General features: G+C 40.5%; 1 protein-coding gene across 1 annotated transcript in view; it reads right to left on the bottom strand.

The window, feature by feature from the left end:
• The window catches only part of pmfbp1 (polyamine modulated factor 1 binding protein 1), a 549552-nt gene that overhangs the window by 99237 nt on the left and 426732 nt on the right, over window positions 1-23583 (bottom strand). The window contains exons 27-30 of the mRNA XM_078400784.1: window positions 18495-18617; window positions 10640-10757; window positions 7984-8141; window positions 101-347 (exon numbers count right to left, since the gene is read on the bottom strand). Coding sequence (XP_078256910.1) covers window positions 101-347; window positions 7984-8141; window positions 10640-10757; window positions 18495-18617 — 646 coding nt within the window. The remainder of the gene's footprint in view (window positions 1-100; window positions 348-7983; window positions 8142-10639; window positions 10758-18494; window positions 18618-23583) is intronic.

Here is a 23583-nt window from a genome sequence, read left to right as displayed (position 1 = left end):
ATTTTGTGAATAAATGGAATAAATATATAGTATGTTAATGAGATATTGTATCATAAATTTTACAGTGTGAAACATTCCACCAAATTCTAGCATGCCTTACCGAACTCTCTACAGTGTTTGTTGGTCTTTTGTAGTTCCTGTTTCAGATGCTCTCTCTCGGACTTGATGGTATTGTTATCATTTTCTTTTTGCTGCATTTCCTTTTCCAGCCTCTGCAGATCCATTGTTAGGGCTTTCACCACGCTGCCTTGTTTCTCAATTTCTCTTACCTTCCCTTTGATACAGTCACGAGCCTGGAGCAGGTCTGCTTCGGACTTTCTCAAGAGGTCATCTCTCTTCTGTATTGCCTTTGGAGGAAACCATGGTGAGTGTGTGTACAGTGGAAATTCACTTCTAAGAGCATTATTTAAGCAGCCCAAAACCTGTGCTTAATCACTTGGATCAAAAGTTGATCGTACCCATCGGAGGCTGCATTAAAGCTTAAATAAGAAACATCAAAGTGACTATACAGCTTCAAACACCACATCTACCACTGAAGAACTGAATTAAGAATACATCTACAGGCAGATGATGAAGGCTCCCACCAGCAGATCTAACTTATGGCCCTGAAATATGAACCAACAGCAGCAAATTCATTAACTTAATAGGAATGATTGAAATAAATTTTGTGGCTGAAATTATGTTGAAAGCCAACATTTTAAAACAAAAAGCTCAATCATTTTTAATAAGAAGGTCTTATTTAACAGAAAGGTTTGATTATTAGTTTTTCCTCTTGTCACATGTCTTTTATCGTAATATTCAGTTAGGTTTCTGAAATGTAAGTGGAATATTTTCATTCCGACTAAGTTATTGTATATAATAAAACTATATATATTTTTTTTAAAGCACACCGTGTGTTAATTTTATTTCACGTCAGAAAACTTCCACTGTATTACATTACTGGGTAATTATAAATGAAAAACTTTTAGGATAGCAAATTAGTCGCAAATTGCCTCAAGCTCCTATCAGCTTTGACCAATGTTTATGCTAAATTGCTAATGACCTTTTCCACATCATTAGATAAGCAAAGGCTGGATTAGAAAAACTCTCAAGGGAGGGCAACACACATTACCAAAGAGGTTAGAATCCTGAATAAATTAGTTATGCAGTCGGTTTTCCAGGAACTGGACTAATGAAAGCGCTGGCAACCACAGGCAGATTGATCCCACTCATTGGTAACACGTAGAGGAGAGATTCTGCCTTTGGGACAAAACTACATCCTTGTAAATCTCCATATTTTCTTTGTATTTGCAGTTAGCATTAATACGAGGGAATTATTTTAAATCTTCTACGTTCATTAAGTTTAATTAATGTTTTGAAAATATTCTCAAATGTAATGCACTATTGTGTTTATATCTGTGTTGGCTGGGAAGACATTTGAGTAGATTTCTGTCTTATGTACATTGTGCGAAACGCCACTGTAATGCATGGAAGTTGAATTCCACTTCTAATAATATCACAATAAATCATTTGACATAGTCTCTAAGGGAGGAAGATGACTCCAATCTGGATGGGTGGGTTTTGAGGTGATTGAGGTGTTTGCTGAGGCCAATGTGGATCTGCAGCTTTAGTCATAGGTGGGTCTGCAGGTTCTTGATGGGGCAGCATCTCTTCCCATAGTGCAGATAGTGATGCACTCCATTTGGCATTTTCATTCAGCTTCCATGTACTCTGTTTAAGAAAGTTTCGAGAACATCCTTGAATTGTAAACTTTGTCCGCTTGCCTTGGCAGAGAACATAAGACATAGGAACAGATTTAGGCCATTCAGCCCATCGAGTCTATTCCACCAATCAATCATGGTTGATCTATTTTTCCGTCTCCACTCCATTCTTCTGCCTTCATGACATAACCCTTGACGCTCTTACTAATCAAGAAACTATCAATCTCCTTTTTAAAAATACCCAAAGTCTTGGCCTCCACTGTCAGCTACTGCAATGAATTCCATCTATTCACCATCCTCTGGCTAAAGAAATTCCTCTTCAGCTCCTTTCCAAAGGAATGTTTTTTTCATTGTGAGGCTGTGCCCACTGGTTCTAGACTGTCTCACTACTGGAAACATCCCTTCCTGGCCTTTCGTCATCTGGCAGATTTCAATGAGATCCCCCCTAATCCTTCTAAACTCAAGAGTGTACAGGCGGAGAGCCTTCAAACGCTCCTCATACATTATCATATCATATCATATACATACAGCCGGAAACAGGCCTTTTCGGCCCTCCAAGTCCGTGCCGCCCAGTGATCCCCGTACATTAACATTATCCTACACCCACTAGGGACAATTTTTACATTTACCCAGCCAATTAACCTACATACCTGTACGTCTTTGGAGTGTGGGAGGAAACCGAAGATCTCGGAGTAAACCCACACAGGTCACGGGGAGAACGTACAAACTCCTTACAGTGCAGCACCCGTAGTCAGGATCGAACCTGAGTCTCCGGCGCTGCATTCGCTGTAAAGCAGCAACTCTACCGCTGCGCTACCGTGCCGCCAATTAACCCAATCATCCCAGGATCGTTCTCATAAACCTCCTCTGTACCCTCTCCAAAGCCAGCACATCCTTCCTCAGCTAAAACTGCTCACAATACTCCAAATGTGGCCTCTCCAGTGCCTTATAAAGCCCCAGTGTTACGTCCTTGTTTTTATATTCTAGTGCCCTCACAATGTATGCTAGCCTTGCATTTGCCCTCCTTACTGCCAACTCAACCTGAAAATTAACCTTTTGGGAACTCTGCGCCAGCACTACCAAGTCCCTTTGCACCACTAATTTCTGAATCCTCTCCCATTTTGAAAGTAGTCTACACCTTTATTCCTTCTGCCAAAGTGCATGTCCATATAGTTTGCTGCACTGTTATTCTATTTGCCTACTCTCCCAACCTGTCCCAAGCCCTTCTGCAGCCTCCCTGCTTCCTCAACACCATCTGCTCCTCCGCCTACCCTCATATTGGGGCGGCACGGTGGCGCAGCGGTAGAGTTACTGCCTTACAGCGAATGCAGCACCGGAGACTCAGGTTCGATCCTGACTACGGGCGCCGTCTGTACGGAGTTTGTACGTTCTCCCCGTGACCTGCGTGGGTTTTCTCCGAGATCTTCGGTTTCCTCCCACACTCCAAAGACGTACAGGTATGTAGGTTAATTGGCTGGGAAAATGTTAAAAAAAAATTGTCCCTAGTGTGTGTAGGATAGTGTTAATGTGCGGGGATCGCTGGGCGGCGCGGACCCGGTGGGCCGAAGGGCCTGTTTCCGCGCTGTATCTCTAAATCTAAAAAAAATATATCTTCTGCAAATTTGGTCACAAAGCCATCAATTCCATCATCCAGATCATTAACATATTATAACGCGAGAAGCAGCGGACCCAACACCGACCTCTATGGAACACTACTAGTCACCGGCAGCCGACCAGAAAAGGCCTCCTTTATTCCCACTCTTTGCCTTCTCCTAGACAGCCAATCTTTTATCCATGCTAGTACCTTACCTCTAATACCATGGGCTCCTATCTTGTTTAGCAGCCTCCCGTGCAGCACCTTATCAAAGGCTATCTGAAAGTCCAAGTAAATACCATCCAATGACTCTCCTTTGTCTATCCTGCTTTTTACCTCCTCAAAAAACTCCAACAAATTTGTCAGGCAAGATCTCTCCCCTTAACAAAACCATATAACCATATAACAACTACAGCACGGAAACAGGCCCGTTCGGCCCTACCAGTCCACGCCGAATACTCTCTCTGACCTAGTCTCATCTACCTGCTCTCAGACCATAACCCTCTAATCCCCTCTTATCCATATATCTATCCAATTTACTCTTAAATAATAAAATCGAGCCTGCCTCCACCACTTCCACCGGAAGCCCATTCCATACAGCCACGACCCTCTGAGTAAAGAAGTTACCCCTCATGTTACCCCTAAACTTTTGTCCCTCAATTCTGAAGCTATGTCCCCTTGTTGGAATCTTCCCCACTCTCAAAGGGAAAAGCCTACCCACGTCAACTCTGTCCGTCCCTCTTAAAATTTTAAAAACCTCTATCAAGTCCCCCCTCAACCTTCTACGCTCCAAAGAATAAAGACCCAACCTGTTCAACCTCTCTCTGTAGCTTAAGTGCTGAAACCCAGGCAACATTCTAGTAAATCTCCTCTGTACCCTCTCCATTTTGTCGACATCCTTCCTATAATTTGGCGACCAGAACTGCACACCATACTCCAGATTCGGCCTCACCAATGTCCTGTACAATTTTAACATTACATCCCAACTTCTATATTCGATGCTCTGATTTATAAAGGCAGGCATAGCAAACGCCTTCTTCACCACCCTATCCACATGAGATTCCACCTTCAGGGAACAATGCACAGTTATTCCCAGATCCCTCTGTTCCACTGCATTCCTCAATTCCCTACCATTTACCCTGTACGTCCTATTTTGATTTGTCCTACCAAAATGCAGCACCTCACACTTATCAGCATTAAACTCCATCTGCCATCTTTCAGCCCACCCTTCCAAAACTCTACTTCATTATTAACTACACCACCTATCTTAGTATCATCTGCATATTTACTAATCCAATTTGCCACACCATCATCCAGATCATTAATGTAAATGACAAACAACAGTGGACCCAACACAGATCCTTGGGGTGCTCCACTAGACACTGGCCTCCAACCTGACATACAATTGTCAACCATTACCCTCTGGTATCTCCCATTCAGCCATTGTTGAATCCATCTTGCAACCTCACTATTAATACCCAACGATTTAACCTTCTTAATCAACCTTCCATGTGGAACCTTGTCAAATGCCTTACTGAAGTCCATATAGACAACATCCACAGCCTTGCCCTTATCAATTTCCCTGGTAACCTCTTCAAAAAATTCAAGAAGATTAGTCAAACATGACCTTCCAGGCACAAATCCATGTTGACTGTTTCTAATCAGGCCTTCTTTATCCAAATAATTATATATATTGTTCCTAAGTATCTTTTCCATTAATTTTCCCACCACAGACGTCAAACTAACAGGTCTATAATTGCTAGGTTTACTTTTAGAACCTTTTTTAAACAAAGGCACAACATGCGCAATGCGCCAATCGTCCGGCACCATCCCCGTTTCTAATGACGTTTGAAATATTTCAGTCATAGCCCCTGCTATTTCTGCACTAACTTCCCTCAATGTCCTAGGGAATATCCTATCAGGACCTGGAGACTTATCCACTTTTATATTTTTCAAAAGTGTCCGTACCTCCTCTTCTTTAATCCTCATAATTTCCATCACTACTCTACTTGTTTCGCTTACCTCACATAATTCAATATCCTTCTCCTCGGTGAATACCGAAGAAAATAAATTGTTTAATATCTCCCCCATTTCTTCCGGCTCAGCACATAGCTGTCCACTCTGACTCTCTAATGGACCAATTTTATCCCTCGCTATCCTTTTGCTATTGACATATCTGTAGAACCCCTTGGGGTTTACTTTTACATTACTTGCCAAAGCAGCCTCATATCTTTTTTTCGCTTTTCTAATTTCCTTCTTAAGATTCCTTTTACATTCTTTATATTCCTCAAGAACCTCATTTACTCCCTGCCGCTTATATTTATTGTATATCTCCCTCTTTTTCCGAACCAAGTGTCCAATTTCCCTGGAAAACTACGGCTCTTTCAAATTATTATTCTTTCCTTTCCACCGAACTGGGACATAAAGACTCTGTACTCTCAAAATTTCACCTTTAAATATCCTCCATTTCTCTATTATATCCTTTTCATAAAACAAAAAGTCCCATTTCACTCCTTTTAAATCCTTTCTCATCTCCTCAAAATTAGCCTTTCTCCAATGCAAAATCTCAACCCTTGGTCCAGATTTGACCTTCTCCATAATTATATTGAAACTAATGGCATTGTGATCACTAGACCCAAAGTGCTCCTCAACACATACCTCCGTCACCTGACCCGTCTCATTTCCCAACAGGAGGTCCAACACTGCCCCTTCTCTGGTAGGTACCTCTACGTATTGCTGCAAAAAACTATCCTGCACACATTTTACAAACTCCAAACCATCCAGTCCTTTAACAGAATGTGATTCCCAGTCTATGTACGGAAAATTGAAATCACCCACAATCACTACTCTGTGCTTACTACTAATATCTGCTATCTCCTTACATATTTGCTCTTCCAATTCTCGTTCCCTATTTGGCGGTCTATAATACACCCCTATAAGTGTTGCTAAACCTTTCTCATTTCTGAGTTCCACCCAAACAGCCTCCCTAATCGAGCCTTCTAGTCTGTCCTGCCAAAGCACTGCTGTGATATCCTCCCTGACAAGCAATGCAACACCCCCACCTCTTGCCCCTCCGATTCTATCGCATCTGAAACAATGAAATCCTGGAATATTTAATTGCCAATCGCAACCCTCCTGCAACCATGTTTCACTGATCGCCACAACATCATACTTCCAGATGTCAATCCAGGCTCTAAGCTCATCCACCTTTCTTACAATGCTCCTAGCATTAAAATATACACATTTAAGGGACCCATCATTTCTTATTCTCAGTTTATTTCTTTTCCCTTCTTTCTCTCCTACATATTGGGTCTGAGTGTTTCCCTTTTCTGCCTCCTGCCTCACACACTGCCTATTAGCTATCTGTGTTTGAGTTTGATAACATTAGCCTATTTTATCATGTGCTTCCAAGTACCTTGAAACCTCATCCTCAATAATGGACTCTAAAATGCTAACAACCACAGAAGTCAGACTGACTGGCCTATAATTTCCTTTCTTTTGCCTCGTTCCCTTCATAAACAGCGGATAGGGCCTGTCCCACAGGCGATTTTTTAGGAGACTGTCATAGTCGTAGCAGGTCGCCGAAAAACTGGCGACTGGACCCGCTTACTACAATTTCTACGACAAGTTATAACAACCTATCACCTAGTCGACGTCAAGCTACGGCAAGCTACCGACAAACGGCGACCCAATCATCACGTCCACCTACGCCCGCACCTACGACAACTCAGGCGACAACCTACGCCAACCAAAGTCAACCTACGTCTACCCGTGACAAGCTACGACAAGCAACTACCCTGTCGGCGACAACTGAAGACAATTCACGTCATTTTGGCCTCCGGTTTTGACGCTGGTACCTCTCGCCGGTTGACGCAAGTTGGCATAGGTAGTTACCAATGGAATTCACCGAAGTCAGCATCGGCAACAACCTACATCACCTGGCGACAACATACGATAGCACCTATGTCAGGAGACGTCAAGCTACGCTCATTGGCGTCAAACCCACTGTCGCCAAAAAAAAATCAACATTCTGAAAATCCAGCGTTGACCAGAAAGACGCTACGACTCTTTGAAGACTACTCACGACCAGACAGGCGATACTCCGGCGACCATGTGGTGACAGCCTAGTCACCTGTAGTCGCCTAAAAAATCGCCTAAGTGGCACAGTGGTTTTACATTTGCGAGTTTCCCGTCCTGACTTATGTGATTCTTGAAAGATCACTATTAATGCCTCCTCAATCTCTTCAGCTATCTCTTTCACAAACCTGGGGTGTAGTCGATTTGGTCCAGGTGTCTTATCCACCTTCACACCTTGGAGCTTTCTAAGCACTTTCTCCTCAATAACAGCGACTGGACTCACATCTGCACCCTGACTCTCTGGAATTTGTCAGAGCTCAGAACGGAGTGCTTGTTTCAGGAGTCTGATGTTGGGCATAGAAACAATGTGGCTTGCCCATCATCAGAGCCTGCATAGTGTACTTACAACGTCCATGCTGAAGGTGGTTGGCCTGGGAGAGAATACTGACATGGATTCGTGAATGCAACCAGTGCATTGTATTGCCTAGGTCAGAAGATACATTTTTACCCCTTTGCAGTTTCAAATCATTGTTTTTTTTTCATTTCAATGTACAGTATTACTTTCTATGTTATTTTCAGAGTAACTGGAATAACCGTATCAACTCAGCTTACCTGCTCTTGCTGGTTGTATAGTTTTTGACAGTTGCGGAGATCATTTTCCAGTTTCATGATCTGTTGTTCCAGCCTGGTCATCTCCATTTGGTATTTTTGTAAATCAGATGCCTTGTCAAGTTGCAAGCTTTGGATAATCTTCTCCAAATGTGTTATCTCTTTAAGTGAGGTTAAAGTTTAAAATGTTACTGAATGTTTTGAAATAGTTTAGCGCAATCATAAGTGAGGTATTTTGACATACATATTTTCAAAACAGCAGTTGAGAAAAGAATCAGTAAAAAAAAGATTGAACCAACCATTTAAAAACTGTAACAGAAGAGGGACACAATATTGATTATAGCACGGGGAATATCTGAAATCCTTTCATCAGTTAGATTTCTTTTTTCCAGCATAAGACAAAAACAACATCTGCAAATTTTCTGTTACCATAACGGATTATTAGAAATCTACTCCAATGAAATATGGAAAGTGGCTCGCAAATACTGACATTCCCAAGCACCTTGTAATCAATAAAGATCACAATAAAGTTTAGGATATGCTGTGGAAGCCTTTGTGAATTGCTACAGTGCATTATGATATGGTATACACTGTAGTCCAGAACCACCAGTGATTAAAGAAAGTGACTGTTAAAGATAGTAGATGAGGAGCAAAGCATGTATTTTACTTTGTCCTGGAAGCTACTAAATGTTCTTTGAATTATTAGAACTGCATTCCATGCAGGTAAAGAGCGTTTCATTACATCGCCGACTCTTTCCTGATTTCATTATGTAGCAGTGGATGGAGAATACAGCTGTAAAATATGCGGCATAAATTCTTAAAAAACGTATACAATTGGAACCAGAGATTTATTTGTGATTATTCAATGTAATTATTATACCTCAAACGTATTCATGTTTAATGGCATTGTTTACATCTCTGGAGTAATACTGAGAAACAATTTAACCTGCAAAAATGGGTGGGGTTGGGTAAGATGGGATGTTAAATATATTATTGAACACATTCACTTCTGGTTTTAACTGAGGAAGGACAGCAATCAGGCATTAATCCTGCTCACAGGTGGAAAGTCCCCTTATTTACACATATTTAAAGAGGATGCACGATGGCAAATTTGCGGATGACACAAAGCTGGGTGGCAGTGTGAACTATGAGGAGAATGTTATGAGGATGCAGGGTGACTTGGACAGGTTGTGTGAGTGGGCAGATGCATGGCAGATGCAGTTTAATGTGGATAAATGTGAGGTTATCCACTTTGGTGGTAAGAACAGGAAGGCAGATTATTATCTGAATGGTGTCAAGTCAGGAAATGGGAAAGTTCAAACAGATCTGGGTGTCCTTGTTCATCAGTCGCTTAAAGTTAGCATGCAGGTACAGCAGGCAGTGAAGAAAGCTAATGGCATGTTGGCCTTTATGACAAGAGGAGTTGAGTATAGGAGCAAAGAGGTCCTTCTGCAGTTGTACAGGGCCCTAGTGAGACCGTACCTGGAGTACTGTGTGCAGTTTTGGTCTCCAAATTTGAGGAAAGACATTCTTGCTATTGAGGGCGTGAAGCATAGGTTAATTGCCACTGGGTTAATTCCCGGAATGGCGGGACTGTCGTATGTTGAAAGAATGGAGCGACTAGGCTTGTTTATGCTGGAATTTAGAAGGATGAGAGGGGATCATATTGAAACATACAAGATTATTAAGATTGGACACGTTAGAGGCGGGAAACATGTTCCCAATGTTGGGGGAGTCCAGAACTAGGGTCCATAATTTAAGAATAAGGGGTAGGCCATTTAGAATGGAGATGAGGAACAACTTTTTCACTCAGAGAGTTGTAAATCTGTGGAATTCTCTGCCTCAGAAGGCAGTGGAGGCCAGTTCTCTGGATGCTTCCAAGAGAGAGCTAGATAGAGGTCTTAAATATAGCGGAGTCAGGGGGTATGGGGAGAAGGCAGGAACGGGGTACTGATTGTGAATGATCACCCATGATCACAATGAATGGTGGTGCTGGCTTGAAGGGTCGAATGGCCTACTCCTGCACCTATTGTCTATTGTCCAGAGATGCTGCCTATCCCGCTGAGTTACTCCAGCATTTTGTGTCTATCTGCTTCTTCCTTACATCCCCAAACCTTCCTGTCCTCCATCATGCCACAATTTCCATGCAGGCAAAAGCATAAGTATGTCACACATAAGGTGGATATGTCAAACATAAGGTGGATATGTCAAACATAAGGTGGATATATCAAACATAAGGTGGATATGTCAAACATAAGGTGGATATGTCAAACATAAGGTGGATATGTCAAACATAAGGTGGATATAAATCTTTTCTTCATGGGACCAGAACGACTGGTAACAGCCCGCCTACCAAACTCTAAAAGCCCCCTTGCTCCCAAAACAGTTCCTGGTCACTTAACAGGCAACCAATTGTCAGCCAAGGGCCATACTGATTTTCACTTGTTGCTAGCTGTGCACTCTCTTCACTGTATTCCAGGCAAGAAGTGAGCCAGATATGTTTAAATGAAGTTCCCTGTTTAAAATCACCATGGCATCCCGCAGCCCTGCCTGCAGGAAGCAGACATGCTGCAGTGCTTTTCCAGTTTCATTGCATCTCATTGCCTTTTCTAAGTTCTCTTTATACAGAGAGAAAACCAATTGACACGGAGGATATTACCATTATTCTTTTGTTCTGTTACAGCATTTAGCTGCAGGTTCATTTGATGCACCGTTTCTTGATATTTTTTGATTTCCTGAAAACGTTCAGTGTTCTGAGTATTGGCTTGTGCAAAATCCTGGAAGTACAATTTTTTTTTAAAGGATGACTTGATTGGTAATAATTCAGCATCTTTACTCAACTCCAACAGTTGAACAAAACCAAAGCAATTGGATGAACTAGAAATAAAGATTTTAAAATTGCACATTTCACCCGTCTCACTTTACTAAAGTAATTTGTTTACTTCTCCTGTGACATTGTCTCAAAAATAATGGAGTTAGTGTTAATCCCATTGTAGTGCACACATGCTGGCCTTCCATCACAGTGAGGAGGGGACTGGAGGAGACTCACTGTGATGGATGTTTCTTTTTTTTGTGTGTTGGTTGGGGTTGTGTAATTTGCTTATTTTATTGCTTTTATTGTTGGACTGTGGGTGACTAAATTTCGTCCAAAAAAATTGTTTTTTGGATGACAAATAAAGATATCTTGAATCTTGAATCTTGCACACATCTCGTTTATATACTGATAATGAGTTAGGTCTGGCAGTGGGCTCCGATTTCTATTTCTGTCCACAGAAATCAAACACAATAGGGATCATATCCTCCCTTTTATTTCTGAATGGACATTGTTAAGAATTGAAATCAAGTATTGGAACATTCCAGGAAAGAAATGACCTGGCTTAAGAAAAGCAGATGAATTGATATAATTATCAACCATTTCTTTTATTTCTGATAAATACTGATTTGGTTTCTTGGAAAATATTTTCAGATCGTAAAGCAAGATAATCTCGACGTGAAAATGTTCAGAGTTCCAGCTATTAGCTTGTGCAACATTCTGGAATCCAAGAATGATTTGATTAGCAATAATGTATGTTCTCCTTCATACAGTAAAGTTACTCTCTCCATACACAGAATTGTCACGACTATATGATAGATAAGCTGGTTCAGCTTATGATCCTTGTTCTTTTCTCCCTCACTGCCTGCTTGTAGCATACTAAACAAAAATTACAGGTTTTCAAAGTGGTTTCTATAACAAATATGTCATTATGCCACATAATTCAATGAACATCAGTCATATTTATTGTCTTTACATGACTTGAGTTCAAAACCTGGAGAAGTGCAGCTAGGCATTGCTGGTATCCAGTATTTTGAGGGAACCCAATGACAATGAGCAGTTCCCATTGAAATAATAAAGCATTTATCATGATCCTGTAGATATTTTACATGTTCAACAAGGTAGAGCAAAAATATTTATTTCACCAGATGGCGTACAGTTAATGATCTATGCAAGATTATTTATTTTAATTGATAATATTCTATCTGTGTGCGATATGAACATGAAGGCATTTTAATTGAGTATCTCAGTAATCTTCCTGAGAATCTGGTGGCATAAATTGTTTTGTAATATTTTGTTATTTTGTTATTCATTACATTGGGAATATGAGATACCTGAGAGTATTTATTAAGCAGCACATGAAATGACTTCAATTAATGATGAAAACAGCTTCCACCATTCTCCGAGCAGTGAGCTACAAGTCATTACCAATTAATGTGCAAAAAAACCCATTCTTCCTTGCTTTCTCCCGTGCCTCTTTCCCAAAGCCTTTAATTGTGTCCTTTGTGCTTGCACCATTAGCTAAAGGGAACACCTTTTCTTTGCCTATCTTTACAACACCTGCTGAAAATTGCTATTTCTCTATCAAATCTCCTTTTCATTTCCTCCACTCGAAGAAAGATAAGCTCAACTTCTCTAATTTTACTATGTGGCTAAAATCCCTCATACCTAGTGGATCCTTCTGCACTCTCCCAAGGACCTCCGCATTGCTCCTGCAGTGCCATGTCCACATCTGGATATAATACCACAGTTGTGTCTTAATCAAAGTTTAATAAATGTTAATTATAACCTCGCTTCTATTGCATTCAGACACATTAGTTTATAAAGTCGAATATATGTCACCAACTACCTTCGCAATATGCCCTCTAAAGATTTATGCACCCAGAACCTTCCATTTCCTGTATCTATATACTAAAACTCTTGTTTGTTTGTTCCTGAACTACAGCCAAACGGTACACGATAACGCAACAATTTTAGGCCCACCTTACTCACTGTCGTTCCTTTGGTGCTAATGGAAGAAGTTTCATTGAAATTGGTGTTATATTTTTAAAGTTATTCACATTTTAAATTTTAAATCTATCTCCTAGGGAGGGAGGGGGAAGGAGGGTGGGGGTGGAGGCAGGAGGGATAAGAGGGGGTTGAGGGGGATGGAGTGGGGGGGAGGGGAAGGGGGGAAGGAAGGGGGTTGGGGGGAGGGGAGGGGGAGGGGGGGAGGGGGAGGGGGGGGGAGAGGGGGAGGGAGGGGGGAGAGGGGGTGGGAGGGTGGAGGGAGGGAAGGGGAGGGTAGGGGAGGAGGGGGAGGGGGGAGAGGGGAGGGGGAGGAAGGAGGGGGGGAGTGGGTGGGGGGGGGAGAGGGGGGAGAGGGGAGGGGGAGTGGAGGGGAGGGGGAGTGGAGGGGAGGGGGAGTGGAGGGGAGGGGGAGTGGAGGGGAGGGGGAGTGGAGGGGAGGGGGAGTGGAGGGGAGGGGGAGTGGGGGAGGAGAGGGTGCTGCACCAGTGCAGGAAAGGTTTGGGCCCAACGGGTCCATTTGGTCTAGTACCTTTTAAAACTGTCATTTAGTCTACATTGTCTTACCCCAACCCATCGCCTTATGCTCCTTCACATTGATTTTTTTATCTATCATTCCACTTACCCTATTTATGTTTTGCAACTGTTAATTGGCATCATCATTACTATAGTTTAGTTTAGAGATACAGCCCGGAAACAGGCCCTTCAGCCCACTGAGTCCGCACCGACCAGCAATCCCCGCACATCAACACTATCCTATACACACGAGGGACAATTTACATTTACACCAAGTCAATTAACCTACAAATCTGTACGTCTTTGCTGTGAGAGAGGAAACCGAACATTTCGGAGAAAACCCAAGCAGGTCAAGTACAATCTCCGTACAGACAATCCCGTGGTCAGGATCGAACCTGGGTCTCTGGCGCTGTAAAGCAGTAGCTCTCCCACTACACCAAGGTGCCACCCTCCAAATGAATATCCTCAGCAGAGTTTGAAACTTTACTCAGTAATCCCAAGTTCAAATCATTTACACATAACAAAAACACAGTGATCTCATTATAACACTTTGGGAACATCCCTGTTTGCCATGCTCCAGTCTGAATACAACCATTATTGGTTTAATATATTGTTTAACTTATTGTTTTTATCCTTGGCTTGTTTTTTTTCAAAGCTGTCACTGATCCTCCTATTCCATGAGCCTTAATTTTGTTTATTGGCCTTTTATATTTACTTTATCAATTCCTTTGTTAACATCTATATCGAAGCATTTACTGCATTCCCTTCAGCAATCCTCTCTATTACTTTAATCAAAAGTTTGGTTGAGTTATTCAGACACAATTAGCTTTTTCGCAAATCCATGCTGACTCCCCCCCTTCATTAACTCAAACTTCTCCCAATGTGAGTTAATGTTAATGATTTTGCTGATTACTGTTCTCAAAAGGTTACCCACACCAATATTCGTCTACATTGTTAAGGTATGTTCCCATTTCCTTTCTAGAACAACAGTGTTGCATTTTCCACTTTCCAAAGCCCCAACATTTCCTTTAGCTCTCGGGGAAACTAGAAGATGGATTATGGCTAGCCCTTAAATCTACATCAACCCCAAATTCCTTCAGCAACTTGTAATGTTAGACATTTGCTGTTGACAATACATCCACACCAACAATATTTCTCCCGTACATTCTACCTACCAATTTTCACCACATCTGATATCTCTACTATCCCCACTTATATTAATAATAATAATAATAATGCATTTTATTTATATAGCGCTTTTCATATACTCAAAGACGCTTTACAGAGATTTTGAGAACATAGGGAAATGAATAAATAGATAAATAAGTAAATAAATAAATGAACAGAGAAAGGAGACAGAAGGTGAGGTGACCTTCAGTGGTTGAAGGCAGTACTGAACAATATTGATATTATCTCTCTTAATAAACAATGATATAAAGAATTAATTTGTCATTCTCATCTTGGCTGCAACCCCAATGCACTTCTCACCATTTTTGGCATTAGTAGATATCTCTTAGAATTACAAAACCTTAAATATATTAGCTCCAAAATGCGTTAAATGTAATTTTGAAACAAGCCAATGGAGGATCTGACACTCACCTACACAAATCCTATTTTATTTCCCACATTCCTATCAATTTCTCCTCTCCCTCCCCAGATTCTGCCATCTAACTACATACAGTTTTCAGTCACTGAGTAAACTACCAAACCGCACATCTTTGGGATGTAGGAGGAAATTGAACCCGGAAGAAATCCACATGGTCTTTGGAAGAATGAGCAAACTCTACACCAACAATGCCGGTCATGATTAAACTTGGTCGCTGGAGCTGTGAAGCTGTCACCCTTGTTCTAACTTGTTCTGACTTGCACTAAATCCTGTAATCCATGATGACTGTGCTCATGAGCCTACATGTGCGAGTGAACCTTGCTGCATGGGTTTGTCACTCTGTAATCTGTAAAGTGCACCAATGACAGGTTAATAGCCAAGAGAAACATGACTAATCAGTGCTTAAATAGCCCCTCGTAGTTGTTTGTATTTTCTCATTGGGCTGTAGTTACTATAACTATGTATGGAAGATTGGAGAGGGTGCAGGCAGAAAGAATTAAGAGGTGGAAGCGTAAAATGAGAAAAATGTGTGAAAAGCACCACATCTTAGGAACAATCAAAGATGATATTAAACAGGTAACATTTTAAATAGAAATACAGGCATGACAGAAATTGTTTTAGAAAAGTTGGGCTTCTGATATTGGATATGGATTCTCTGAATGAAAGTATTTAAGATCAATACCACAAAAGCATCTGAAACAAATATTCTTCCACAGTACTTCAGACCGCTGAAAGTTGATTAATATCAAAACCACATTAGCAGGCTCACTGGTGAACAAGTAGATGGTAACTAAATAACAAGACAATCTACAAAACTATTTGGAGACAATACCATGTGCCACTCCGCATGTGTTTTAGCTGAAAACAATTATTCCATGTTCCTTAAAGTTATCAATTTTACTTGCAAGACTTAAAATCTGCAGCAAAATGCTGTAAATCTTTTTACAAGGAATGGAATCACTTCTTTGGATGTAATGGTACAAATTTGCCAGTTCTGCTGGTCAACATTATATCATATTAATACTTTTTATTGAATAGGCTAATACTTCACTTTTAAGCACCTTAAATCCTGTCAAATAAAAATGAATAATACACAAATTGCAAAAGAACAACCAAATGCTCTGCAATCATCAATCAAAAATATTTATAAAAGATCTTATCCTTTCCTGTCTGAATAAACTGCTTTATGTGACAATCAATAATTTTGCACATCACCAGTATTATTATTTTGTTTGTTTAAAAGGATAATAAATAATAATTGAAATATTGGAATGGGAACAATCCAATTAGTAGAATGGGAAATTAATGCATCTGCCTGCGATTAGTACTAGAAACGTTAATGTGGACAATATATATGTGTTTGCTTTACATAAGTTATTCATTCTCGATGTTATGGTGTCAGGGAGGGGGGTGCCTTGTGTCAACTAGCCTGCTCTCTTTCATTTGAATTTTGCTTCATCTGCCTTTATTCCCCTCCCAAAATAAATGTCTTGAATTCCATGTTGGTTAAGAAAAAGGAACTGGAATACAAAGAGCCCAATTGGCATTTAATTTTGGCCAATCTTGCTCAACTTATACTTTCGAGATTTTAGCACTGGCTCATTACTTTGGTTTATGTTTAAGACAGCATTATCATTTTTGGACTGAAAACATGGCAGGAAATTGTTTTAGAAAATCCCCGATGGACTTTTGATATTAGTTAAACAAAAATAAAAAGAATATCATCATAAAAACTGCAAAAATAAATTTTGGTTTACTCTACTGTCTATCGATAGCTGATAAAGCAATCAAAATATACTAGTAGTCCCAAGGGTTAGTGGAAAAACAAATACATCAAGTCAAATACATCAAAATTATTTGAAGGCAACGTCACAAATACTTCTTCATGTATTTCCCAGCTGAAAACAATGAATCCATGTTCCTAAAGCTTTGGATATAGATTTAACCTTTGAAATCCATGCAAAATGTAAATTTTCTTATAAGGGTGACAGAGACAGCCTTATTTAAAAGTACTGATATATTTTCTGATGCCAATATTCCTAAAATCTAAAGCTTAATGTAACTCCACAGATGAGTTTAATTACAAAAAGAAAAGCTTGCCAAAGCAGTCTCCATGATAGTGTTCTGCTGTATATCGACTACAGCTCTGCGTTCAACACCATTATCCCCTCCAACTTGTCATCAAACTCAGGAAACTGGGTCCCTGGTCATCTCTATTTAACTGGATCCTTAACTTCCTCAATGGCAGACTGCAATCAGTATGAATTGGCAATGACACTTCTCCTCATTAACCATCAACACAGGAACACCTTCGGGCTATGTGCTCAGCCCCCTGCTCTACTCACTCTATTCCAATTACTGTATAGGCAGATGCACTTCCAACACCAGAGTTAAATTTGCCGATGGCACCACTGTTGTTCGATGAATATCAAGTAATGATGAATCAAAGAATAGGAGGCAGATCGAAAATCCTATTGAATGTCCTCTTATTTCAATCTTAATGAAAATCTTATTGAATACTCTCTTTAAATTTTATAGGCATATGGTAGAGGACATGTTGGCTGGTTGCATGGACAGTGGTTCAGAAACTAGAATGCCCAGGAATGAAGGAGATTACAAAAAGTGGTGGACACCACCCAATTCCTCACAGTACGGATCTCCCCACCATCAAAGGGATCTACAGGAGACGCTGCCTTAAAAAGACAGCCAGCATCATCTCAGACCCACGCCACCCTGGCCACACTCATTTACCTCTTACCATTGGGAAGAATGTATAAGAGTCTGAAAACTGTGATCACCACGTTCAAGAACAGCTTCTTCCCAACAAACCACTGGGTTCTTGAACTATACACAACATTAACCTACGAAGTGTGGACTGTCTTCGGACTGGTATTGTGGTAGGCACTAGCATTAAGTAATTTATTTTTTGTGTATTATATATTATCCATGTGCATTGATGTTTATGGGCCTTTGTACTGCCGACAATTAAACATTTGACTCTTGAAAGGCGCTGTTACTACAGTGGAGGAGAAGCTACAGGGCAGCAAAATGGAAAACATCTCAAAGGAAAGTGGGAAGTTTCATCATTGGAGCAAATGCAATCTAGGCAGTGGAACTGGGAAACAGATATAAGATGGCTGCAATCAAATTAAAGCAAACATTTAGAAAGCCTTTATCGTATAGATGTTAATGTGGAACTTGTCGACATATTGAGTGGTGAAAGGAGTAAAAAGTAATTGGGACATAATGGGAAGAGGATCATGTGGAGCAGAAATAGTGTAGATCTTTTGAGCCAAATTAATTATTTTGGTATTGTAAATTCAATGTAACTTTATGTAATTTCAATCTAATGCACCGAGTTTTCTTGCACATTATTCCACAGAATTTGCAATATATTTTGTGTATTTTAGCAATTGCAGAAACGATTCCTCCCTTAATGCGATATTAATTCAAGATGATAACAGGTTTCACATCATGCTCTATAGTTCTCATGCATCTCTTACTTTGAGATCAAAAGCAATGCAAAACAAGTTATTCTGCAACGAATGAAGATAAAGGAATGGAATGCCTTACCTTCTTCAGTTGTTCAAGATGAGTAACCTGGAAATCGTACTCTGCATCAGCATGACTATGTGTAGCTTTGTAGGAAGCAAAGTCTGTTTGGAGTTTTACTCCATTTTCTTCCCAATCATCAGCCTGGAATTCAAAACAAAACATTGGTTTAGAAGGAAATAATCATACAAGGTAAAAACGGAAATGCTGCAAGTTCTTAACAGGTCAAACAGGATTTTTCATTACACTTGAAACATTAACTTGATTTTTTTTCTCTGCCCTCAGATGCTGCTTTACCTACTGAGTATTTGCAGCCTTTTCTGTTTTTACTTCAGATGCCCACCAAGTTTGCAATAGAATAAAATCAGGAATGATGGAAATATTCAGCGGATCTAACACCCAATGTTTCAAGTTAAAGCCTAAACTGAGAAAAATTAGAAGCAAGTTTAAAATTAACTTACCTGGAAGTGAGCAGGGTGGAGAGGACAAGGATAGGATGGAAACTAGGAGAGGTTGAATGACACTCTCAGTGATGGTAAAGCCGATATATAACAAGAAATATGTGAAGGAGGTGTAAGTATGGGGAGACTCGTGAAATCTGGATTTGCCAGTGAAAGAAAAAAATCTGAACGCTGTGAATGTAAGATATAAAGTCAGAATGGGGGATTATCAGAAATTGCTGAATTAAACCTTGAGTCTGGAAGGCAAGAATATGGATAGTTTGAAGATGAGCTGTTTCCCTTTTATTTCCTGCACCCCTCATTATCTCTGCAACTTAACACGTGTTTCTTTTCTGACTGTTCTAAGCTCTGGCGAAAGGTCTTCAGCTTGAAATATTAATTCAGTTTCTTTCTCCACAAATGTTTCCTGCCCTGCTGAGTATTTTCAGGTTTCTGTATTTCTATTTCAGAATTTTGCTTTTGAAGTTGACAGTGGAACCATTTTTAGATAGCTCATAGCATTTTATGTATGTGCACTCAGAATAAAAAAAACTTTCTTTGGATGCACTGTGAATATTTACGCTGAAACCTCTTTGTGTTTTCTTGTTATATTATAGTTGTTGTATTGCCACAGGAAGGTGTACTATCTCCGAGGCTAAAGCTATGCTTGATTAATAATATAAGTACCACAAGTGCACATATAATCCTTTGGAAAAGGTTGACGGGAATTACAAAAGTAATTCGAAAGATGTACTAGAAAATAATTCTGCATCCACTCCAAAGTCTCTATAGTCCTCCTGTAGCATCAATGAATGCATTCAACCACGGTCTGCTCTACCTTAGGTTTTAAGGAAGTGAATAATCCTGGAGCCAGAGCAGAGATTTAAATATTTGAATTACAGCTATCACCCTTGTAATTAACATCCTTTACAGGTTTAAAGATGGCCCCATGTCTCCCAGGCTTCAGGAAGTTGAGCATCTCAAAAGAGACAGCTTTGGGAGAACATGAGTGCCAATACAGCGGTGGTTGTGGTCCAGCAGAAGCAAGAACATCCCCTGCTCCTCAACGTCCCCCATATTAGACCCTCCTCAATGTAAAAAAAACCTTATCTTGTACTGGACAATCAATTCCCAGGCTCTACAATCTGCTTCAGAGTCACTTAAAGTCAAGGCCATCGTTCAGGATGACAACCAACCTGGGAATGTACCACTAGAAAAATATTTATGCCTTTGGTAAAAATTCCTCAGCATGTAAAGCACTATGCATTTTTGGACCTCATTTGAAAATATCTCTCTCTGGTGACATGGCTGTTCCATTGATATGGCTAATTGCACATCAAACTGTAGCATTTGGGCTGCAAATGCTAAATAGTTGACATTTAATGGCACATTGAGGTGGTGTTGCAAACAGCTTCAAGTATGGAGCTATTTTAATCTTTCTAATTCAAGTCCAATGCTAGTGTAGGAGCCATTTACGCTTAATTTAGTTACTGTCATTGTATTATGGCTATGTTTAATATTTCTAGTTTCTGTCTTTTTTCATGCTTGTGGGTGTGATTTGATACGTAATGGGGAGTGTCCACATGGGAGGAGCCTAGCATAGCGACAGAGATTGTGGGTCAGTTTAGTCTCGGAGGATGGAGAGAATAGCTTTTTACCACACTCGCGCCAGTCACACTCACGTCTGCCACACTCACGATTGCCACACTCGAGCCAGCTACACTCACAAGGACCACACGGTAACGATTACACGATTTTTACTGTATTGTTTGAAGAAGAAACAGTTGATAAGAACGAAAAGTTATGAATTACTCTTTTGATTTGTGCTACTTTAATAAAGACCAATTAATCAAGAAACAACGTTTGGAAGATTTGTTTTTATTATCTCAGAGTGCGGTGTGTGTGTAATCTATACCTCCATTCCATCCCCGAGCAGTAATGGCTATCGAAGTTGGACTTTGAGATGGTATAGAAACTGCCATTGCACTAGAGTAAAAAACTTTTCTCTGAATGGAGATAAGAGCAAAACACGTTTCTCCGAGTGGAGTTTGAGCAAAAAAAGCTATTCTGACAGAAGAATCTAAGAAAGACTTGTTCTACAAGTAAAATCCAATTCAACAGTGGATCTGAAGAAGAAGCTGGATCTCTGCCTGGGATTAGAGCTGAAATATGGAACAAAGAACCGGCCGGTCGAAGGCAAATTGACACGGTCTACACCTGGATGATCAGAAGATTGAAGACTTCATTGCCGGGTACCGTGAGTAGACGACTGTTTAGTCATAATTTTAAGTTAAGAAGTTTAAAAAACTTAAAAGCCTGTGAGAAAATTCTGCAGAAGTACTATTTGATACAAGAAGCTTGTTTATGCTACGAGAAGATAAGAAAACCAAACTCGCAGAGCACGACCTTGAAAATTAACGATGTTGTGAACCTACAAGATAAGGTGCTCAGCTAGCGATTGTTTACCATAGGTACTGGCCGAAGACTTTCAGCCTTGGAATTAATGATGTGTTTTGAAAAAATACTCATTCTGTTTTGAATTCTTCTGGTGTTTCTGGAACATAGCGATAAGCACCAATTCATCATGAATCTTCCATCAGGTAAGTACGAAGAACCGCCACAGGAGGGAGATGCGGAGCAAAAATCAAGAAGATATGAGAAAAGAGACATTAAGCTTTCGGAAAAAGGGCAGGCAGCCTATCTGGAAAGATAACAGAAGGAGAGAGACAAGTTGTGGAAGCAGGTCATCAAATTAATTGAATATCAGAAGGAACTAATGGAATCAGCTGTGAATGCGAACATTGTACAATCTAATCTGGATCAACTACTTAACGTTTGCCATGAGGTTGGAGAAAAACAACACTCAATACTGTGTTTACAACTACCAAAGGAGCAACTCGAATGGCACTCAGTGGTTCCAAGAGAGGGTGAATTATTTTGATGGTTTCATGGCTGACGCGGAGAAGTGGTTGTCTGAAACCATAGCTCAAACATTGCACTCTACAGTAGAAGGTGCGATGCAACAAGGTGTTGAAGTGGAAGAAGAATTACACCTCAGGATAGTGTCTCAAACGTTTCAACGCGAAGATATAGACGTAAATCTGGTTCTGTAGCCAGTTCAACTACGAGGGTCTCTGCTCAAATGGAAGCTGAAGCTGAGATGGCTGCTCTCTCGCTAGAAGCTGCCGCCTTAGAGAAAAATTATGAGATTGAGGAACAAGAAGACAGCTGAAGAGAGAGGCTGAGAGACAAGCAGAACAGCTGAAAAGACAAGAAGAACAGCTGAAGAGAGAGAAGGAACGGTTGGAAATAGTCATGAAGCTGGCAGCTGCTGGGGCAAGGAGGGACGTACTGGAAGGTCAAAGATCAAAATGCGGCTCAAGAGTATCTCAGAAGAAGAGTTCCTTAATCCAAGAAGAGCTACTAAGCTGGAAACAGCAGCTAAAGTCAACCCACAGCCAGAGCCAGTCTGGTCTCGTGACGCCAAACTGCCACTGAGTAAGTGGATGGCCGACAAAACTAGACCGAAGCAACCTACCTTTGGAATGTCTGTTATGGCTCGAAATGAGCCAACCCAGTACTCTTCTCAGAGGCCTGTTCATCAGCTACCTGCACCCAGCCAGAGACAAACAACTGATTATGGGGCTCGTGACAACATTTATCCGGATCGATCTGCACTAGGCCAGGGATTTCAAAATGAATTCTATGAATTGGTAAGGAATCAAACGAGACTCAGCGAGCTCATGGTTCACCAAAATCTTTCTGTCACCATACCCCCAAAGGAAATTCCTAAATATGATGGTGATCCTTTACAATATGAAACTTTCATAGTAGCGTTTGAAGAAGGAGTGGAAATGAAAGCTACAAGTCACAGAGATTGCTTACGATTTCCGGAGCAATACACAAGCGGATATTCGAAGCAACTTGTTAAGAGTTGTCGACATTTGCCTGCGGATGAGGGCTATCAAATGGCAAGAGAATTGCTGGAAGAGCATTTTGGTAACAAACAGAAGATTGCTAACGCATACATGAAAAAGTCCTTTGCTTGGTCAGTTGTCAAGGCGGAAGATGTGAAGGCTTTGCATGAGTTTGCGATATTTCTTAGGGGTTGTTGTAATTCAATGAGAAATAGCATCCACATGGAAGAAATGAATGTTGTTAGTAATATGAAGGCTATCGTTCTAAAACTGCCCTACAGGCTTAGAGAAAAGTGGAGAGATAAAGCAGGCCTGATACAGGAGGTTGACGATAGAGAGGACATGCTTCCTGACCTGGTGAATTTCATGGAAAGAGAAGTACGGTTAATGTCAGACCTATGCTATGGGAATATTCAAGATCCTAAATCAGCAACTGTCAAAGGCTCTACCTTTACTAAAACCAAGGGACGATCAGGGCCAAGGGAAAGCAGTTTTGCTGCTGCCGTAATACCCGTAGAAACGAAGGACGGAATGAAAAAGGATGTATCTACCGTTAAATCACAAGGGTTTTGTTATTCATGTAATGAAGTTGGTCACACTATGAGATGGTGTCGAAAATTCAAGAAAAAGGAATATAAAGATAAGATTGACTTCTTGAAGGAGAAAGGAATCTGTTATGGATGTCTGAAGAAAGGACACATGGTTAAAGACTGCAGGAATTGGATAACTTGTAATATATGCAAACAAGATCAT

This window comes from Rhinoraja longicauda, chromosome 6, assembly GCF_053455715.1.
Source record: "Rhinoraja longicauda isolate Sanriku21f chromosome 6, sRhiLon1.1, whole genome shotgun sequence".
Classification (NCBI taxonomy): Eukaryota; Metazoa; Chordata; class Chondrichthyes; order Rajiformes; family Arhynchobatidae; genus Rhinoraja; species Rhinoraja longicauda.
Note: the sequence above shows the minus strand (reverse complement) of the source record. Positions and strands in the feature narration are given on the sequence as shown.